The sequence below is a fragment of the Salmo trutta genome, chromosome 15, assembly GCF_901001165.1.
Source record: "Salmo trutta chromosome 15, fSalTru1.1, whole genome shotgun sequence".
In the NCBI taxonomy this organism is placed as follows: domain Eukaryota; kingdom Metazoa; phylum Chordata; class Actinopteri; order Salmoniformes; family Salmonidae; genus Salmo; species Salmo trutta.
In genome coordinates, this window is record NC_042971.1 from 26,704,892 (window position 1) to 26,727,948 (window position 23,057).

The following is a 23,057-nucleotide window of genomic DNA, read 5'->3' on the forward strand; positions in this document are numbered from 1 at the left end:
TGTGCTGTAGCCAACTCTTCTTGTGTTGTCATGGTATACATGTATGGCATGACAAGGAACAAACACAGAGAGGAGTTAGCTAAAAGGACAAAATGGCTAAAAGGACCAGCAGGTTAGTCATACAAATGCCCAATTCCAAACTGACGCCTAATTCCTTTCTTATAGGGGAATTGGGCCTACACAGTAATGTGTAAGCAATGCTGGCAAAATTCCACCTAGCCTATCAGAGGGCAAAGTTGAGCTATTACCATGTTGGCTATACCCTTCTGATTCTTTAAGTGTTTAAAGGCTAGGGGATGTTTTGGGATTAAGCAATAGATGTACAAACAGACAGAAATACGCGCATGCAGACACAAACAAGCAGAGACAGACGGACACAGTAACAAATCATTGTTTCATGTACAGGAGGCATTCATCCACAGTGTGGCAGTCAGTACAGTAGGGTAATCAAAAGGAGAGTGAGAACTTTAAAACAGCGCTGGTTATCAGGTGTCATGCTGCGGTGGGGCATGCTGTGGCGGGCAGACGAAAAAGAAGAGTTGGGAAGAGATACCAACCGTGTGCTGCGGGTTCAGTGCTGGGCGTAGTGTCTGAGCACACAAGGACGGAGGGACAGTAGTGGTGGAGGGAGGGAACAGGAGGAACGTGGCATGCAAAAAAAGGAGAAATGGGGACGGGAGGGAGGGAGAAAACAAATGGAACCCATAAGCAAGCATTCAGAGACCATTACATGACAAAGACTAAGACACAAGGCTTAAGGGAAATCAAAGGGAACCAAAGTAGTGCAAAGATAAAACACAACACACACACATTGGACATCAAACTGTGAGGGGAGCACCATTGCCGCTTATGGGAGGACGGCAGCAATCGTGGCGGCGTAGACAGCGTTCACATGGTACACAGACAGCTCATCAATAAAATACAACCGCACACACTCCTGCATTATGTTGAAGGCCAATGTGTGACTGTGGGGAGCTGGGGAAAACATTTTACATTTCATTTACAAAGGGCAGATTTCGGTATGGCTGTGCATATTTTGATCAATATGATATGACTTAGGGAATCTCAATAAAAACCACTGAAATAACCTTTGTCAAATGCAATCATACTAACCTTGATGTGACAAACCGCAATGGTACAGGGCACGCATATTACCCATAGGACCTTTGAGTTGTGAAATATATATCTTTTTTGGTGACTTGGATCCTCAGCAGAGAAAATATCTGTTGTTGCGCAGTATAAAAGCACTGCATATGAAAACCTTTATTCATTGTTTATATTTCAGTATTTGTTTTTATGATAAAATGACATCAAGAGTATTTCAATAAAATAAATGTGGTTTGCAGAGGACATTGGAGGATAAAACAGGCACTTTGAATTAGCTGTTTATTTAACTTATTCTCTCTCCCTTAACTATAAGTATCCATGATGGATCAATATAAAAAAAAGCCCATTTGTTTTTCTGTTGTAAATCCAAAATGTACTATCGCAAATTAGTCCAATTAACAAAACATCATTGTCATTGTCCCCATGGAGCGCCATTGTGGGGACACAAGCAAAGGTTGTTTCCCTTTACCTCACTTCAGCTTTATCAGACCTCGAGATCCAGGAAACTGTAAGGCTTGTTATGTGGTAACCCCATTTGCAATGTCAATTTCTGCAAGAGTGGGGCGTAACTCCACATCCCGCTCCCTCTCCAGGGAGATTAAATCGAAATCTTGATATAATCCGATTGTGGTCTTTTGATGATTTTGGGCACAGTTTACCAGTTTCCTTTGCATTTATCCGAAATCTTAGGAAACAAAGGAGATATGTGTTGACTGTGCTCCACCGTGTCAGAGTAGTGGGAGATGGGAGCAGGGGGACCAATCTGAGTCCCAAATGGCATTATATACTGCAGTAGTGCACTATATAGTGAATAGGGTGCCATTTGGGACGCAAGCCTGTGTCTTCCTGAGATGAAACACCTGCCTCGGAGGACTCGGCTGATTTTAGAAACGCAGGGAGATGTCTGCTTGCCAATCAAAGCAGCCTGTCAGGCAACATGGTTTCTCACTGTTTTATCAAAGTAGGCCTGTACCCAACCAAAGCTAGATTGTTGTTGAGAAACCTGTCAACGAACACAGATACTAGCTAGTGCATCGGAAATCACGTGAACACCTTGCATAATGCAATGTTTCAATTCCAGACAACACAACGACAACATAGGTATCAAACATATTTTATTCTGAAAGAGGTTAGACACCTCCATCTCAGTCACAGTTAAGTTGGGGCTAGATGCATTTCCAGAGCTGTATGTAAACAGACTTCCCATGTTTCCCCTTCTTATCTACTGTAGACATGAGAGGGTGAGTGGAGGGAGGTGTTCCCTAGCTTTCCACATATCTCTTCTCACTACCTCTCATGTAGACCTTCTACAAGTCCATAAATTCACCTTATTAATGTAAAATAAATATGATACAGGCCAGGGCTCTCCAACCCTGTTCCTGGAGTGCTAACATCCTGTAGGTTTTCACTCCAATCCCAGTTGTAACGAACCTGATTCAGGTTATCAACAGCTAATTATTAGAATCAGGTACGCTAGATTGGGGTTGGAGCAAAAACCTACAGGAAGGTAGCTCCCCAGGAACAGGGTTGGAGAGTCCTGCTATAGGCTATGCAGAGTCGTAGTCGGGTCCATTTGTGTCCACTCGGGTCTATCAGCTGTAGTTACGTAGATCCAAGACCCAATGATAATCAAACAGAACCCGACCCGGACCCAAGGGAAAAGTTTGGGTTCGGGAAGACCCGTGAAAACCTCTACCAGGGTGTGCAGGCATCTCAACACTTCTACACATCAAACCACCAGGGACATGGGAGTTAACGCTTCACCTCCCTCATATTGCCAAAGGACCAGGGAACAGGGAGATATCTCAAACAGCGAGCCTAGATCATGTCCCTCTCAGCGGGGAGAGCCAGGCCTCAGAGGGCCTGCTTTCTTTTCCTATGGTCATCCAGAAGAAACGCACTGTAGTCCTGTTAAGTAATGCCACAGGGCTCCAGCTAGGATGACAGTTCTTTAGCATAATCGCTTGAGCACCTCAGCTTGCTCTTTAAAATAGATTCCAACCTTGTAAAAGGGAAGAGGGGCCATTTCACTGCTCGCTTTTTAACTACCGCTTCTTTGCAGCTGCTACTTCTACACGGACGGCTCCTAGCACTCCCTCTATCGGGCTGCTTGTAGGCCAGATCACCACTGGTACAACTGAAAGCAGGAGTTATCAAATAGGAGTACACTGCGTGTCCTCAGGAAGGAGGGAGGAGAAAGACGCTGTGGTTCAAGAACAGTCCTGAAACGAGTAGACATGAAGAGCAGAGAGGGAATCAAACGTCTGCACAGTCAAGTAAGGGTTTTTACCTTCTTTCTCAATCTACATTTTAAGACATAATACAACATCACAGCCTCTATTTGAGGCCTAGCAAAATGTCTTTGGGAGGGACGGGCTCTAAGCAGTCCTCCTAAGACAGCTGGAGGGGCTGCTCAAGGGGCTCCGCTAGGGATGTGCTGCTATACAGCAGTAATATACCGCTGCTCATTCAAATCAAGCAGTACAATAAAGCACCCGTCTCTGCAACCCTCAATCATCGGTGGCCCCTGGATGTCTGCTAACCCCATTACTTGGCTGTGGCAGCTGCGCCGGCTGGTCAATATGTTTACTGATGAGCTATTGCCAGCCCCCGGTGCGGCCCTCCTTCCTTTCTCTTTCTCTCTCGCCTCGTGTCGTAGGTCACCTGAGACACTCGCGTCCTTATTGACATCAGCAGACGTGACAATGGGCACGGAGCTTCCCAGCTAATTGCTATGGTTCCCCACAAGCTCCTCGTGGCAAAATGTGACATACTGTAGCTTCAGTAGTCATCTTGTCATGAGGACATCTGTTAAAGTTTTACTGATAATGCCACTGCACTATCTCTGCAAAGTCTGTTCTGGTTGACAGTACAGAGAAGATAATCCCCACTGGAACCACAGTGGTTGTACTGTAGAAGTACAATGTCACAGTTAGTTCATGCAACAGCGCGCTTGAAATGTAAAGGTAATTTCCTATTGAGCAGACATATGCAGCGTTTACCATGAATGGAGTCCCTGTGAACGCGGGACCATTGCCTTTAAATTTAAATTGCGCTATAGCGCTGAACTTTGGCGATACAGATTGAATCGAGCCCTAGATCTGCATGGGAAACCAGCCCCAAGAGTCAGAATCAGTGGTGTAGTTGAGGGTAAATGCTGTTTATGCACCTATTTTATTTTGCTCCAGTGTAGAGAGTGTTATTTTACTCACTGTGAACAGCAATCAGCGTTTACCCACCTAGCTATTTTTTCATAATCTAAATGAGGATACTATGATATATTCTGTCAGTGGGTGGCAGGTACAGTAATCACTACAGAATTACATTGCTTAGGCCACAGATTATATTTATCATCAACGTACCAATAGTTTGTATTTAAATAAACTTGATTTGCAGTGCTCTGTTATAACCGATAATCTCCTTTCAAAATCAAGGTGTAAGCACAACAGAATTATACCAATGCTTTTGTGCGCACACACACACACACACACACACACACACACACACGATTCGCTGTCGTAGGTGATTCAGGGCTAGCTAGCTGATTACCTTTCCCAGCCTACTTTATGAGTCCCATCTTCTTGGAGCCATCGTGGAGCGCAATCATGGCCTCCAATAACAATATACCTCTACATAAAGAAGACGTATTTGCCGCATTTCTGTGTTTGCATGATGCTAAGCCTAATAAATTCTGCGGGATGCTCTCTCTGAGCGGTGTATCACACGACTGCAGTTGTTGTTTTCCCCCGTGGGAATACAATTGACCTTTAGTGAATTAGCCTATCCTCTGCCGGTGAGCCATCCCTCTCTGTCCCTGCTTTATGCCGCTGGAAGGAATCAAGACAGGCAGAGAAATTGACTACTCTATCTCGCAAGAGCTTGTGCAGGCGAGGGCCTCATTTGTTCAATTCCAAAATCAGTTTACCAGATGGTGTTTTGCAATTTAAGCCTTGACGAAAAAAAGTATATTTGGGGGGAGGGGTAAAATGAATTGGTTGCCATCTCTGTTTATGTAGTTTCATCAATTAACAGGCGGTGGCGGCTAGGGCTCGTAATACACAATTGTTTTTATTAGTGCGGGTACATTTTATTAATGGCTTTTCTGTTGTACGTCTCCCAAATGCTGCTTTACGAGAGTCTATTTCCGTTTCTGGGTTGGGGTGTAATTCTGTGACGTCTCACTTTGGTACATCATTAGTCATATACTGTATTCAATCTGAGAGAGAGAAAGGGAGGGAGTAAGGGGAGGGAGGGTGAGAGGTAGAGAAATGGAGGGAAGGAGAGAGAGGGAGGGAGAGAGAAAGAGAGTAGGAGAGAGGGATCCAGAGAGAGGGAGCGAGGGAGGTATATGGAGAGAGAGAGGGGAAGATAGACGTAGTGAGTGTGCTAGAGATGACTCTGTGTCTTGGTATCTGTGGACTTCACCAAACAGATAGATTCAACCTTCTTCCGCTCTGCAGGAGTGGGTCCGCATTAGAGATGACAATAACTACTGTTGCCCCTGACTACCAAAAGGACAACGGCCTGCCCTGAGGACAGGGCCAGCACAAACACTGCATGTCAAGAGGAAAAGCTATTTCTTTGCCTCTGACTGAGAGAGATAGAGAAAGAGATGGAGGGAAAGAATAAGGGATCTGGAGAAATGGAGGGAAACAGATAAAAGAGGGAAGGAAAGAATAAGGGAAGCAGAAATAAATATTTGGTAGGAAGAATGAGAGGGAGGGATGCGGGTATAAATGGAGACATACAGAGAAAATGGGAGCAAGATTTGGCCTTTGATAAAAATTTGCACAAAAAAAAGCAAAAAAAAAAATAGATGGCAAAATATCGATAAACATACATTTCGGAGCTATTTTATAGGGCAAAAAAAGAGGCACAACAAATAGAAATGAATGACATCTCTCCCCAGTATGGATGGTACACTCTTAGAAAAAGGGTTCTAAAAGGGTTCCTCGGCTGTCCCCATAGGAGAACCTTTTTGGTTCCAGGTATAACCCTTTTGGGTTCCATATAGAAACCTCTGTGGAAATAAGGGTTATACCTGGAACAAAAAGGGTTCTATCTGGAACCAAAAAGAGTTCTTCAAAGGGTTCTCCTATGGGGACAGTCAAATAACCATTTTAGGTTCTAGATAGCACCTTTTTGTCCTAAGAGTGTAATGAGCAAGGTCCTTCCATTTAGCTATTTATTTTGCAGTGTAAAAGGCAATTTAGTCATCTCTAAATGCCACCACCTGAAGCCACCGAGTACTTTATTCTGACATTGGAGCTTTAACAGATTTCAATAAAATTGCAGTATAACCCCATTCCAGTCCCCCTATAGACAGAAATATAATATATTTTTGATAAACTAAGTGGCCTCTACCCCGCGTAACCTCTGCTAGGTTGTTTGCCACTACTGCCTATGATATACAAGTCGGAAGTTTACAATTTTACAGCAAAATACAATTAAACAAAGTTTTCACAATTCCTGACATTTAATCCTAGTAAAAATTCCCTGTAATAGGTCAGTTAGGATCACCATTTTTTTTTAAGAATGTGAAATGTCAGAATAATAATAATTTATTTCAGCTTTTATTTCTTTCATCACATTCCCAGTGGGTCAGAAGTTTGCATACACTCAATTAGTATTTAGTAGCATTGCCTTTAAATTGTTTAACTTGGGTCAAACGTTTCGGGTAGCATTCCACAAGCTTCCCACAATAAGTTGGGTAAATTCTGGCCCATTCCTCCTGACAGAGCTGGTGTAACTGAGTCAGGTTTGTAGGCCTCCTTGCTCGCACACACTTTTTCAGTTCTGCCCACAAATTTACTATAGGATTGAGGTCAGGGCTTTGTGATGGCCACTCCAATAACTAGACTTTGTTGTCCTTAAGCCATTTTGCCACAACTTTGGAAGTATGCTTGGAGTCATTGTCCAATTGGAAGATCCATTTGCGACCAAGCTTTAACTTCCTGACTGATGTCTTGAGATGTTGCTTCAATATACCCACTTCATTTTCCATCCTGCCATCTATTTTGTGAAGTGCACCAGTCCTTCCTGCAGCAAAGCACCCCCAATACATGATGCTGCCACCCCTGTGCTTCACGGTTGGGATGGTGTTCTCCGGCTTGCAAGCCTCCCCCTTTTTCCTTCAAACATAACGATGGTCATTATGACCAAACAGTTCTATTTTTGTTTCATCAGACCAGAGGATATTTCTCCAAAAAGTACGATCTTTGTTCCCATGTGCAGTTGCAAACCATAGTCTGGATTTTTTTATGGTGGTTTTGGAGCAGTGGCTTCTTCCTTGCTGAGCGGCATTTCAGGTTCACGTAGGACTCGTTTTACATGGTGTTTATACTTGTGTACTATTGTTTGTACAGATTAATGTGGTACCTTCAAACATTTGGAAATTGCTCCCAAGGATGAACCAGACTTGTGGAGGTCTAGAATGTTTTTCTGAGGTCTTGGATGATTTCTTTTGATTTTCCAATGATGTCAAGCAATGAGGCACTGAGTTTGAAGGTAGGCCTTGAAATACATCCACAGGTACACCTCCAATTGACTCAAATGATGTCAATTAGCCTATCAGAAGCTTCTAAAGCCATGACGTCATTTTCTGGAATTTTCCAAGCTGTTTAAAGGTACAGTCAACTTAGTGTATGTAAACTTCTGACCCACTGGAATTGTGATACAGTAAATTATAAGTGAACTAATCTGTCTGTAAATAATTGTTGGAAAAATTACTTGTGTCATGCGCAAAGTAGATGTCCTAGCCGACTTGCCACCAAAATTTGTGGAGTGGTTGAAAAACGAGTTTTAATTACTCCAACCTAAGTGTATGTAAACTTCCGACTTCAACTGTATATGCTATGCACCTGCGCCAGTGGAGAAATGAAATCAGCCGGCACAGCGGATTATGACCATAACAGACTGTTCCCTCACATCTAAATACACAGTAATAATGGAACGCCCCAGAGAGGTAAAGGAAAAATCCTCTCAAAACTATATTTTGCTATTTTCATTAGTCCACTGTTGATACAGTCCCAAAATGTTTTGCATGTCAGCAGTCAAGTTTTCAAGATATTGGACATTCAAGAAGCAAAGTATCACACTTTGCTTCTTGAAATTTGTGTGATGTCACTGTACTCCTGCGTAAATAATCTTGATTCTCAATAAGTGTTTAGTGCATTAACGTCTATAATTGCTCCAGGGGCGCTGCACTGCACCTGACCCAATGTGTCAAGCCCTTCGATGTGTGTCCGTGTCTTGGGGGGTTGGATTGTGAGCAGAAATACACATTTCTCTTCTATGTAAGTTAATGGACAATATAATACATCTTATCTTATCTAATTGCGATACTAGATTACATGAATCTGCCAAAGCCTACTAAGACACACTCACTTGTTTGATGTGAGTAGAAGGTGTATCCAATCAGCAATGTCATTAGATCTTTGGTTTTTCATTTAATCCAATCAGACAGCATAATCGAGCACAATGCCTAAGATTTCCCGGCCTCAGTAGATTTGTTCCAAATGTGCTGAGAATGGTCTGTCAGAAACGTTCATAGCATTTCTAGCTCAGGGCTGCTCAGCTCAAACGCCATCCTTAAGTGTTGTTTTGTTTATGCACATTTCAAAGATTTGGAATTGCAATGCCGAAAATGGCCTTCAGCAAATAGTTTCTGACAATGAGAGTTGTTATGAACAAAGAGAGAGAATTGCAATTGCAAGTTAATTTACTAGCCGTCGCAAATGGCTTTATGTGGCACTAAGTTGAAAACCTAATACAATTGAATGGTTATAGTTAGGGCTCTATTCAATCTGTATTGCTGAAGTGTTACAGATTGAGTGATAGAAATGTAAATGTAATTTCCTATTGAGCTGTCATCTGCAGCGTTTACCGTGAATGCAGTCTCCACTAACGCGGAAACATTGCTGTAACACTGAATTTCCACAATACGGATTGAATAGAGCACTTAGTCCACAATAGTATGGCAACCAAGATGTCGTATTGACCTGATAATTGACTTTAAATGTAGCTGAATAATGATGATTTGTGGCATCATCGTGTTGTGTTGTCATGCTCATGTGACCCTTTTCAGGAAGCTAGGCGTATGTCGCACATCACTACTTCACAGAGAGGCATTTGAACTTCTTAAAAGTTTGAACAAAATGTGTTTTTTTTCTGGCAAAATGCCCTCTGGAACATGTGAACTTTCATGTACCTTAATAACAAACTTGTATTCCATCTGTAAATACGAATACAATTATGAGCCTAGTTGGTTTAGCTATGGATAAAGGGGGGAACCTTCCCGATGGCCAGGATTGGTTGAGATAATGGATGGGCTGGACATGCTGGGAGATGAGTTTGGATTGGTCTGTCATGTAGCATGCTTCTGTCTATAAAGTGACCTGATCAGTATGTGTTGATAATCCTTTCTACCGTGGCTTTTTTGAAAGGTTTAACGTTAGCCATCAAGAACTAGAAAAGTTGTGCTACTTTTCTCAACAACATTGATACCCTGAATTTAGCAGGTGCTATCGACAGATCATTTTGAGAAAAAAATCTGCACACGCCACGGTCAGTGTGAACTGGAGTTACTTGACACAATGCTGGCCAAACAAAATGGAGTTAAATGGTTCCAGTCTGCAGTCGTTTTCATTGCAAGTTAAAGCATACTGTTTGCTAGCTAGCGAACATTAGTTTGCTGGTTCGCTATCTAATGTTACGTGTATGATCTGTGTAGTAATATTATTCGAATCAGAAAACCATGTACATTGCTAGTTATAGCCTAATGTTAGCTAGCTAGTTAACATTGAACCTAGTTGGTTAGCTTTAGCTACCTGCATAGTCATACTACAGTTATGACAATCAGTTTGTATTGGTAGTAGTACGAGTTGAGATTATGCTGGTTCATTGTTTAGCTAGCTAGCTAGCTAGCTACATGTCCAAACAAAAGACTCCACTTTGCCAGATGATTACACGACCTACCAAGTCAGCCAGGTTTGTCTGGGGGTGATTACGGCCATTTATTGTATTTCATGTGTACATGTCTAAACAACAGTGACCAATCCACTTAGCTAGATGGTGGTTATACATTTTACATTTTAGTCATTTAGCAGACGCTCTTATCCAGAGCGACTTACAGTAGTGAATAGATACATTTCATACATTATTTTCTCCGTACTGGTCCCCCGTGGGAATCGAACCCACAACCCTGGCGTTGCAAACACCATGTTCTACCAACTGAGCCACACAGGACAGCGTTATAGCATTTATTTCACATGAACCATCAATTTAGACAAGTGTGTCTGGGTAAGCATCATCTAATTATTATCTGGACACTTTCTGTTTTTGATATTGCCACTATGCAAATATGCACTGTACCACTTACACCTTCTGTATCCTGTGCATGTGACAAATAAACTTATATTTTATTTGATATAGTGTGTGTTTACCAGAGACAGTAATGTGAAGAACAACATGACCTGCACCAAAGTCAGATTAGGATATAGGCCAAGGACTAGATAAAGAGTATTTTTACCTGGAGTTTTTCCTGATTGTAGGCTACTACTTGAAATCTTTGGTTGTTTACTACACCACCACTCACTCTGTTAAGCACATGGCCTCACATGTATCCTCGAATAGATGGGTGGGTCTAAAGCTTAAGAGGGTGTGAATGATGCTGAACAAAGAAGAGCTCTCCAGTAGGTGTATCAAAATATTCAAGGGCCATTTTCTCAAAAGTGGGGTTTGTCAACTTTCAAAGCAGAATTTCTTTCCCATTGTTCCTTAACTGCAGTGTATGATATACAATTGTCTAGCTCTGAGTCTCTACTTTTATCCAATGTAAAAAACACAATTTAAAATGTTGATACATAGGACCGAATCCAGATGGTGGGTCACATGTACGCTTTTGGACTGAGAAAGGAAACACAGTTGATCATAGTGACAGGCCACAACCATGTCCAAAACTAATTTAACGGATTGTTTCAACATCAATTATAGATCAACTGGTTGACTCACAGCCTACAAATACCAGGGCCCATTGCCCATGTAGTAGTATTCATTCATTCTGATCTAAAAGGCAAAACTGATCCTAGAATAGCACTCTTACTCTGAGATGCTCGGTACATACGGCCTCAGATCTAGAGGACTCATTGGTACCTTGTCAGGGTTTCTCCTAGACAGAAACCAATTCAAGTTTGGGGGGCATTAAAGTAAGCCAAAGCAATAGTAAGGACAGACATTGAATCTGCAGTAACTGGTTTTGAGGAGAGGTGAGCCAAGATTACAGGAGTTGTAACAGAAAAAGGAAATATATTGCCTGTTCATTGCAACAGGTACACGATAATACAAGAAAGGCAGGGGAGAGATTAGAGCTAAATGTATCACTGTACCTGCATTCTGTATAACAGGAAATAGGATCAAACGTGGGATTCCATGAACGATCCTAACATCAGTGCCGATATTCACATCATGAATGCATTCTGATGACGACGCCAGGGACGGTTAACTTTCCGCATATATCGCCTTTGCGACTAAGTTGATTGCGAATGTATTTTGAGGAGTGGCAGGGGACTTGAACTTTTCCAGTCACACAGGCAAGCCCAATTCAGATTTCTTTCCCTTCACTAATTGGTCTTTTGACCAAATAGATTAGCTCTGAAAAAGTGCTGATGTGATTGATCAAAACATCAATTCATGGAAAAAAAGATAAGAATTGGGCTGCCTGTGTGAATGCTGCCTAAGAGTGATATGCACCTCATTTGGGGAAAGACGAGTCTATTTGTCTACAGGACATGAATGTGAATAGCTGGATGGGAAGAGAAGGGAGTCGTCTGCCTGTCCCCGTCTCCGATCTTTTGTTTGAGCGTATGAAAATATGCCGGCATTGTCAACCCTCAGGAAACACAAAGGAGATATGTAATCCCTGGCTCAGACAGGGCGGGATACAGCCCAGATCGTGATAAGCTTGTGGGAGCAACAGGAGAGAGAGAGAGAGAAAGAGAGGGGCGATTCAAGGCCAGGACAGGCCGAAAATATTTTTGTTACCTCAGATTTTTCTGTCAATGTTCACATATAAACTTCACTGGGAGGAATGATATTTGTCTTGCTTTTTACATTTGTATCACATTTTTTGAACATAATGATGAGCTTGGATATGTTAGGTACTTTTAGACCTATACATGCCTCCTGTAAGATCTTACGATCCGTGGCTCCTTCATGATACAGACAACATCTTGGTGTCATTATACTCCTAACAGTGTGCTTTAACATATGGAGTATGTCTAGATTCTGAAATACAATTTTTCACATTCATTTATAAAAAATATCATTATCTCAAAAGCACCCTTTTCATTTTAAGACATATTGTTTGGAACAATATACTATAGAAGTACATCGAATTTCCAGAGTGGGCTCTCTGCTAATTCTAAATTATAATCTATTTTATGAGCAACACCAACACAGTAAATGGGAAAACGGATTCAAATGGAACTCCCTCTGCTGCTGATTTGCTGAAAATGCAATCCTAAAGGCGGGCTGTGATTGGTTAATAACCTATTATGCCAATTTCTATGTATAAAATGGGTCATATCATTAAAAGTACCAGAGAGCCCACTCTGGAATTTTGACATGTTTGAAGAGTATATTGTTCCAAACAAGTAGCCTAGTGGGCCAGTAACTAGAAAGGTTGCTGGATCGAATCCCAGAGCTGACAAGGTAAAAATCTGTCATTCTGCCACTGAACAAGGCAGTTAACCCACTGTTCCCCGGTAGGCTGTCATTGTAAATAAGAATTTGTTCTTAACTGACTTGCCTAGTTAAATAAAGGTTGCATTTGAAAAAAAATAAGCAAAATTAAAAAGGGTACTTTTTAGATATTCATATTTTTATGTTGAATAAATGAATGTGAACATTTGTTTTTCTAAATCTAGATATACTCCATATTAAAGTGCACACATAAGATGTTTGTATCATGTACGGTTCACAGATCACAGGGTCTTACAGGAGGCATATATAGGTCTAAATAGGGCCTAAAATGTCCACTTTCATCTTTTAAAAAATAAAAAGAATTGTGATACAAATGTAAAAAACATGTCAAACATCCTTCCCTCTATGTGAGAATTGCCAGAACAATCTGATACACCTAGAATATTTTTTGGGCGTGGAATCGCCCAGGAATAGATGGAGAGGGGGAGAATACAGAGGGAGGGCGAGAGGGAGGGAGAGAATGGGGGGAGAAAGTGGGAGAAGAAGAAAAGGATAGCGAGAGAGAGGAGGGAAAGAGAGAGCGGCTGAACATTTTAGTGAGAGAAATGTGATGGGCACGAGCGGGCGGATGATGAGTGCCATTGACAACCCCGCGCTGCAGTGGGAGGAGGGAGCCTAGGCCTGGCCCCTCCAGTGCAACTCTGTTATTATTATCCTTCCTCAGAATCTTATCGGGACTGGCTGACGGCAAATATTTATCTCTTTTCCTCACACTCTCTTTCTTGTTCGCTCACAAACACACACACACACACACACACAGACATGCACTAGGGGGTGTCAGGTCACACATTGCAGTGGGTAATGGTAACTGTAGAATGAGAACACATAAATACGCATGCAGTCACACAGTGTGGATGGTGGAAGTGGTGGTGTTTGTGGTGAGGGTCGGGTTTGGTGGGTATGAGGGTATCGCATATGCACACAAACAATGCACGCACAACAACAAAACACACAGGGAGGTGGTGGGAGGTGATACTGTACCTGCAGTGGCTTCAGGGAGGGAGATGGTTGTGGTGGTGGGAGTGGTGGTAGTAGCTGTAGTGGGTATAGGGGTAGTGGTGGGGGCATCTGGATGAAGAAAACAAATACATGACAGACAAGGAAACTAATGAGTAAACCATGAAAACAAAAGACACAATGAAACAGACCTGGGTCCAAATACTATTTGAAACTTTTTAAATACTTGTAGTGTTTGCTTTACCCCATCTAGATTTCCAGATGGGCAGGGTTTGCAGTTCTGGGACTATTGTATTGGTCCATGAAGCCAGCCAGCTTAATCAAGCACAGATAAAATATTTGAAATTATTTCAAATAGTATTTGAACCCAGGTCTGCAATAATATGAAACAATTGTGATGGGGAAATTATTAATTCATACCAGTGGCAGTGCATTTGTTTGCCTTTAAGCCTGTCATAAACCAAGCTATATCATGTTTTTTAAAGCCAAGTTAAGGGATTCATTCTGGATGGTTAAGGTTCAGGTTAGGGTGTCCAAATGTGTCAATGAATCTCTCCTATGGATGCTGTTGGCATGATAATAATAACAAGCCCATCACAAGTTAAAACAGAAAAAACTACAGTCCATTCGTAAAGTATTCAGACCCCTTCCCTTTCCCACATTTTTTTACGTTACAGCCTTATTCTAAAATTGATTAAATATATATTTTTTTTATCAATCTACACACAATACCCCAAAATGACAAAGCGGAAACAGGTTTTTAGAAATTCTAGCAAATTTATAAAAACAAACAAATACCTACATAAGTATTCAGACCCTTTGCTATGAGACTCGAAATTGAGCTCAGGTGCATCCTGTTTCCATTGATCATCCTTGAGACGTTTCTATAACTTGATTGGAGTCCACCTGTGGTCAATTCCATTGATTGGACATGATTTGGAAAGTCACACACCTGTCTATATAAGGTCCTACAGTTGACAGTGAATGTCAGAGCAAAAACCAAGCTATGAGGTCGAAGGAATTGTCCGTAGAGCTCTGAGACAGGATTGTGTCGAGGCACAGATCTGGGGACGGGTACCAAAACATTTCTGCAGCATTGAAGGTCCCCAAGAACACAGCGGCCTCCATCATTCTTAAATGGAAGACGTTTGGAACCACCAAGTCTTCCTAGAGCTGACAGCCCGGCCAAACTGAGCAATTGGGAGAAAAGGGCCTTGATCAGGGAGGTGACCATGACACCGATGGTTACTCTGGCAGAGCTCTACAGTTCCTCTATGGAGATGGGAGAATCTTCCAGAAGGACAATCATCTCCGCAGCACTCAACCAATCAGGCCTTTATAGTAGAGTGGCTAGATGGAAGCCACTCCTCAGTAAAAGGCACTTGACAGCCTGCTTGGAGTTTGCCAAAAGGCACCTAAAGGACTCTCAGATCATGAGAAACAAGATTCTCTGGTCTGAGGAAAGCAAGATTGAACTCTTTGGCCTGAATGCCATTCCTACGGTGCAGCATGGTTGCGGCAACCTCATCCAGTGGGGATGTTTTTCAGTGGCAAAGACCTGGAGACTAGTCAGGATCGATGGAAAGATGAATGGAGCAAAGTACAGAGAGATCCTTGATGAAAACCTGCTCCAGAGCGCTCAGGACTGGGGTGAATGTTCAACTTCCAACAGGACAACGACCCTAAGCACACAGCCAAGACAACACAGAAGTGGTTTCAGGACAAGTCTCTGAATGTCCTTGAGTAGCCCAGCCAGAACCCGGACCAATCGAACATCTCTGGAGAGACCTGAAAATAGCTGTGCAGCGACCATCCACATCCAACCTGACAAAGCTTGAGAGGATCTGCAGAGAAGAATGGGAGAAACTCCCCAAATACAGGTGTGCCAAGCTTGTAGTGTCATACCCAAGAAGACTCGAGGCTGTAATCACTGCCAGAGGTGCTTCAACAAAGTACTGAGTAAAGGGTCTGAAAACATATGTAAATATGATATTTCATGTTATTTTTTCAAATAAATTTACACAAACTTCTAAAAAACAGTTTTTGCTTCGTCATTATGGGGTATTGTTTATAGATTTAGGGAGGAAAAAAACAATTGAATCCATTTTAGAATAAGGCTGTAACGTAACAAAATGGAATAAGTCAAGGGGTGTGAATACTTTCCAAATGCACTGTATAAAACCAAAACTCAATAATAAAAAAAAACATGAGGGACATAAGTGATGAAAATGCACTGTCCAAGTCTCAAAACATCAACAAACATACAAAGTGGCGCAATGTGAGGTCCGATGGAGGGAGGGACGTTCAGCACACAGACTTTCAACTCAAGGACTACCCCCCTGTTGCATTTTCCATTTACTTCATTAGTCGACTCGACCCCCCACCAATAACTGTAGTGGGAAATCAAAAGTGACATTCTCTCAGTCGGACTAGTGGTGCTGCATTGATAAGAACTTGGGGCTGAGGCTTGCGGTGAGGAGAGAGCCTCGTCACTTGTCATGCTGCTCAGTTGCCTGAGAGTGTAGCGAAAAACAGGGGGAAGTGTTAAAGGAGTGCAGAGAGCGAGTGATTGCAGCATTTTTTTCCCGAGGATGAGAGAGACACAACCAAACAGGTTAATGAAACGAGGGGAAATAAAGAGAGAGAAAGAGAGAGAGGGGGATGGAGAGAAGGAGAGAGGGAGTGAAATCGAGTTAGAAAGAATTTTCTGTTGTGCTAACAGGCGTGAATGGTGACGTGTGCCCACGGCCGCACAACTGTTTGCCTGTCTGTCCTCGTCCAGCCAGACAGATACCACTGTGTTAACATCTGTGGAGGTGGGTGGAAATTGGCCGACAGCTTCCCTTCCTCACTCCCTCTCTGCTTTCCTTGTTGTCTGAGTTCTATCAGAACATCACGGCAGGAGGGCCCAGAGACACTTTCCAACAGACGTGGAGGACTTGGAGGACTGGGAGGCTGGCAGGGACACATCAGAGAGACGGTGACGGCAAAAACGTAGTCTTCAAACATGCCATGTTTACCAAGCCTTTCAAATATCACTGACAGAATACACAAAAATATTTGAAATACCTTATTCCAAATGTATGTCAATTAAAGTGAATGAATACTACCCATCCCCGCAGGAAAATGCAGCTTGAAAGTAAAGAAATTGAGAAATAGTGTTTGTATCTGCTGAAATGGAGGAGTCACTTTCTCCTCCGTTTTTATTGCTTTCGGTTGTTCTGACTGACAGTTTGTAATACTAGCTGCAACTTGTGTCTGAAATTAGCATATGCCGGTGGACTGTTTTCATAGGTTTTGAATGATTTCAGATAGCTTTAGCAATGACTTTTCAACTTTTCAGACACAAACACATAACTCTAATCCTGACCCTAACCTAACCATAACCAATAGATTTGCTGGTGCCATTTCCCTTCAAGTTTCCCTGATTGAAACACACATTCTTTCATTTTACTAAGATGCATCAAATCACAGTGGGCATCAATCGATCTTTCCAAACGTTCCTTCACGTCAACAACACTCAAAGGTGGCGGCCATCTTGTGATGTATCCAAGGGTCACCTTCCCTCTACTACAGCCCACCTAGGCTACCGTTGGTATATTTGTAGCACATTCCCTCTTACCTAGTTGTTGTGTAACAACAAGTGGCGCAGCGTTCTAAGGCACTGTATCTCAGTGCAAGAGGTGTCACTACAGACCCTGGTTCGATTCCAGGCTGTATCGCAACCGGCCGTGATTGGGAGTCCCATAGGGCGGCGCGCAATTGGCCCAGCGTCGTTAGGGTTTGGCCGGGGTAGGCCGTCATTGTAAATAAGAATTTGTTCTTAACTGACTTGCCTAGTTATTAAATAAATAAATGTACTGACATGTATGCGTAAGTGATAGATGCAAACACACACACACTAGATGTTCATGTTTTTAAATGTATGTAAATGGTAAAGTATTTTGTCTGTAACGTCTTTTTCCTTGTGTCGGACCCCAGTAAGACTAGCTGTAGCCAATGGCGTCGGCTAATGTGGATACTAATAAAAATTGAATAAAGGGGGTAGTGGTGGACGAGTTTGGTGGCATATTTCTCCAAGGGAGAGGTACTTGAAGAGATTTGTATGTTTGGCATGTCAATAAAGTACTTTTATGGATCATGGGTTGTCAGAGCTAAGTTGTTACCTGTCCCAAACTCCCTGTGATTAACAAGGCATGCCTTGACAGGGCAGTTGCTTTCACGCTGTTTCTCGGAACAGTGCACCCATGTTGATTACCTTTGCCAAAGGTGAGACAGAAGGTGGCTTGGGGAGTAGTGGCGTGATAAGTTTCTACACTAACGGAGGAATTCAGCTTGGCGTTAAGAAATTGAAAATAGATCGGTGAAGTGCTTGATTATAGTTGATCACCTTGTCAGTGTAAAGGAGTGTATTTAAACTGCAGTATATTTAGGTACATTCGACAAAGAGGAACAGTTGCAATATATTTTATTGTAATATATTATGTTTGGTTCCCAGAGTCCTTTATGGTTGTTCAGCCTATATTTTGTTAATGACCAGTTAATCATTTGGATATTCCCCCCAAAAAGTACATTCATCTTCACTCAACACATTATAAAATAGATTCATGCGTGAAGAAGTGAGTAATTCAATGTGAGAGAAAGCTAGAGAGATGTGCAAAGTCTCGAGAATCCAGCCAGGAGCGGTTTCAGAAGCAAACCAAGCCGGCCTTGAGGTGATCTGAATTTGTATTCAAACACACTCTCTAATATTAATTTTTAATTACTAACAAAGAACATATTCCATTCCTGTAAACAGAGGTTTGAAAAAACAATGGCTGAACGGACAAATAGGGAAGCCTATCTTACGGTGGGAGCCGGCTAACGGGGCTTGCGCCACTGATGAGTTTCACACGTGTCAGGAGCTGACAAACTTGGGCTCGGAAGTGACGCTACTTAATTGGTTTTAACCCGTAATAAACTGTGAGGCCCAGCAGATGTTTGGGATCATCGGTGTCAATAGCTCATTAAAAACTTGGCAGCGATAATAAGATCTATACTATCCCTGCTTCCCACCCTCCAAACAAGCTCGACTGGAGTGAATGTTCACCAAGGTGTCCCTTAAAAAAAGCAGCACTCCATGCTACCCCGCTTTTCCAATGATGTTGTATCAAATGCAGTGGAAGCTTACTGAGTTTTAAATATGGGGAGCTGCGAGTGAGTTTTCCTGTTAAGTCACTGTGGATTGTTTACCAGGGCAGATTATGAATCAGCATCCCGGGCCCAGAGAGCTTGGAGCGGAGGCTGCATTAAAATACTGGGACTGCCTGACAGAGACAGAGAATATCCCTCCACAGTCAAGCGAAATGCTAAGAAACTCAAGAATTTGAGAGTTTCTCACTTCCTGTGTCTCTTGGTTTTATCCCCTTAGATAGCTGAGCATAAACATACCTCTGGAAATTAGCTGAGGTGATACAGCCGAGACACACACGTAGGGAGGAGAGAGGCAAGCAGGCAACGTCTCAATTAATCATTTTTAATTTTATTTATCCTTTATTAACTAGGCAAGTCAGTTAAGAACAAATTCCTTTTTACAATGACGGCCTAGGAACAGTGGGTTAACTGCCTTGGCCAGGGGCAGAACGACAGATTTTTATCTTGTCAGTTCAGGGATTCAATCTAGCAACCTTTCGGTTACCGGCCCAACGCTCTAACTACTAGGCTACCTGCCACCCCTTTAACCAAGGGATTGGTGTGGGAGTGGCAAACTGGCACATGTGGGGGTAGTATAAGAATCTCACTCAATAAGGATCAGAGTAAAAGTCAATGAAGAAAACACAGAACAATCTGGCTAATAGAGCGCTTAAAGTATAGTGTACTTTGGGCTGTTGATTTCCCTACTAGCCACCTGCTGGAATCACACAGCTTTACATATTGGAGAGAAGCAGGAAGAGCGGAAAGAAATCCAGTCAAATCTCCCAAATGGCTACCCAACATTCTCTTCCTGAGCTCATTAATAGTGTATCGCCTTTAGTTTCCAATGTCCAAAGGCGAAAACCGATTGAAGTGGTAAACGAAAGAGCCACACGGTATGTCAAGGACGAAACCCAGGGACAGCTTTCGTTCAGACAGAAAGCACTCCTTTTCTTACTCAATCATTCCAGAGAGTTATGAAGAAGTGTGGAGATGCCCAGAGAGCTTGGAGCGGAGGCTGCATTAAAATACTGGGACTGCCTGACAGAGAAGATCATTCCAGAGAGTTATGAAGTGTGGAGATGGGTGAATAATGTTACACTACAGCACAATAACACTAAAACACTAACTAACTTATAACACTCTCCCACTCCCAAAAGAGTGCCAATGGGGTAGTTGACTCCAATTTAAAAGCTCATGAACAGCACGGGGGAGTGACCGCCCCCCCATTCATCGCCCTGGCAGATAGCAGGCGACTCTTACCGAGGCGCTGTGCGCCCTTCTGTCGCCTGCACAGCAATGGGACGGTGCCCGGCAATCGCCGCGCAAAGAACCTCTCCCAAATCTGCCAGCTGCACGATTTGACAAACAAGAGTGATGGGGCCCCTCTTCTCCTAACTAGGAGGAGTGGAGGAAAAAAAGAAGAGGGGAGGAAAATAACTAGTCTCTGGCAACGGAACCACGCTAACGACGGTCATTGGAAGCCAACGGCACACCTGCAGCGAATGCTTGTCTCATGCAATCAACGGGTGGACAATTACGCGTTAATAAAGAAGGTGTGGAGGTTACAAGGGGGAAAGTCCCTCGTCGAGACAACTCATCTGTTTGAATGGCATCCTTTCGTATGTTTACCTAATTGTGTTCATTTTCGTTGCAGGGAGAGACTGACACTGGGATCCCTCTGCAAATTAGACACCTTTGCTGGACTAAATCAATGCCATCTTGCATCGTGGGAAGCAGTACACTGCACTAATTATGCAATTGGTTGTTATTCAACCAGAAAGATGAAGAGGAGCTCTCTCTTCCATATGGAAGGCTGATATTTCTATACATTTGCATGTCTGCAGGTGGGCGTGATTATGCGTGTCACAGTAGCCAATAGCCATCTCTGACATGATCTAATAGTCTACCATTGATCTCAGGCTATCTGCCTTGTAAATTGAAGCGCCAGCCGACTCCTAACCAGGAGGAAATATTGGCCCCCAGAATCTAATGAAAGAGCACAAGACCCTGGTTAAGAATGGGGGTTGGAGGAGGGTGTCAAGATGAGATAATTTATGGCTTCATTATAATGGCTGGCTGATGATATTGGTTCTGGCTGTGGCAGGACTGCACATGTTGTTTCCCTACAGCTGCTGTCCTGTAGATTGTCTCCAGTTAGGCTTCCTGATCGTGAGTTACATCTGATGCGTGGCGACCGGGATGCTGCCTTACCTTGCTTGGCTGCCTCTAGAGACTAAACAACTGTAAAACACGTGTTGTTGCCTGGCCGGGGAAAAAAACATGTTTCCCTATACTAGGTTACGGTGTGCGGCAAAAGGTTGCTGGTTTGAATCCCCGTGCAGGCAAGGTGGAAAAATCTGTCGTTCTGCACTTGAGCAAGGCAGTTAACCCCCAACAACTGCTCCCTATGAGCTGTGGACATCGATTAAGGCAGCCCCTCGCAATTCTCTGATTAAATGCGGAAGACACATTTCGGTTGAATGCATTCAGTTGTGCAACTGACTAGTAATCCCCCTTTCCCTTAATAGGAAATGGTGTCTCTTTATTTGCGACAATATTTTTCATTATGTTCTTCATTTTCCAAGCCAGCGTGTAGATAGGTTGAAGACAAAAAAGGTTACTGTAAAGGGCCTGATACATTTGTTCAGCTCTGGCTGTGTGTCTCCTTACAGGGGGAATTAATACTGTACCGGCCACACAACAATATGACTTCCAGCTTAACTCAGGTCAGGTGTTGGTGGTTGGGATAAACACAGCAAAGCACATACTCCAGACCAGTTTTGGGGAGTGTATCGTCAACAGTAGCAATCAATCTTCAGCGCTGATGTTGACGCCAGGGGCAGGAGGAGGAAACCCCCGGAAGCATCGCAGGAGGACGGGGAGGAAGTATTGAGAGCCGAGAGAAGAACTAGAGCGACATGCCGCTGGGTACGGCGCAATAAAAGCCAGAGCTAGTAAAGGAAGGAGGTCCTCTTTATTGGGTTAGAGACGCCTCTGTAAACTGGTTGCTAAATCTCATTCGACTGCAGGGCCCCACCAATTTTCCTTTACCGACGGGCCGCTTGAAGAAATGGGTACCGGGGAATGCATTCTTTCTCCCGGTAACCAGGTTAGTGTCAACTGCCCTGCCGTTGCTCTCCATCACTTAGCTTCACAATAGTCGGGGAAACAAACGTATTAGAGGGATGGGGGCCGGGGTTATATCAGTTCTGCCTGTCAACTAAGGGGAGACAGGGTGGGATGGGGCGGGGCGGGATGCTGAGGCTTCTTGACTTACTGTACGTGAGCTTTGATGGGTTCAGGAGTGAAATTCCGTGGGAGGTTTCAATGGGAAATGATGGAAGGGGGGAAAAGCGTATTACACATTTCCAGACCACTCCAACCTAGAGGATATTGAGGCCCCCACTGAGCATACTGGGACGGTAATAACTTAAATGGATTTCCTATTGTAATTTCCCCTGACAGGAAAGTGCATTATAGTGAAAATGTGTAGTACCAGTGTGGTTAATACTTGAAATAAAAACTGTTTACTACAAAAGCCCTGAATATGTCACACATGCATTTTTCAATGTTGGCCACTGTTGAGATTAAATGCAGGTATTGTCGTACAACAAATTTTTCAAAATACAAATTTTAACAAGTGCGATAAAAAGGTGGAGACAAGTCGACGCATAATCTTTCACAAGCCCTGTTGTTTTACCGTGTTCGTCATTAACACCACCTCCTGCTCTTCCATTGTAAATAACATCCATTCAGCGATTTGTTCCTGTGTCAGTCAACAAGTCCTTTTTTCAGTCCATTAATGCCCTCAAAATAGCAGCCAAATAATTTATCCTGCAAGCTTAGTACGATTTGGTAAGCGATATCTGCCGAGTCAATTTGCCGGATGGAAAATGACCAGATTAGATGGGAATGTCCTGCAAGGGAGGAATGTCATTGGAATCAATGGTATTGAACCGTGTTCAGATAACGCTGTCAGGAGAGAGGGGGAGAGAGAGAGGATGAGGGGATATATATATATAGAGAGAGGATGAGGGGATGTATAGAGAGAGAGAGAG

The 23,057-nt window shown here is 43.0% G+C and overlaps 1 protein-coding gene across 5 annotated transcripts in view; it reads right to left on the bottom strand.

The window, feature by feature from the left end:
- cadm1a (cell adhesion molecule 1a) overlaps positions 1-23,057 on the bottom strand; it is a 413,170-nt gene that overhangs the window by 24,602 nt on the left and 365,511 nt on the right. For 2 of the 5 annotated variants that reach the window (XM_029690810.1, XM_029690809.1), the window contains 2 exons: positions 13,849-13,935; positions 558-590 (listed from right to left, as the gene is read on the bottom strand). The exons of 1 other annotated variant lie outside the window; for it this stretch is intronic. In XM_029690810.1, coding sequence (XP_029546670.1) covers positions 558-590; positions 13,849-13,935 — 120 coding nt within the window. The remainder of the gene's footprint in view (positions 1-557; positions 591-13,848; positions 13,936-23,057) is intronic. 2 more of the 5 variants (XM_029690812.1, XM_029690811.1) reach the window with 2 other exon arrangements.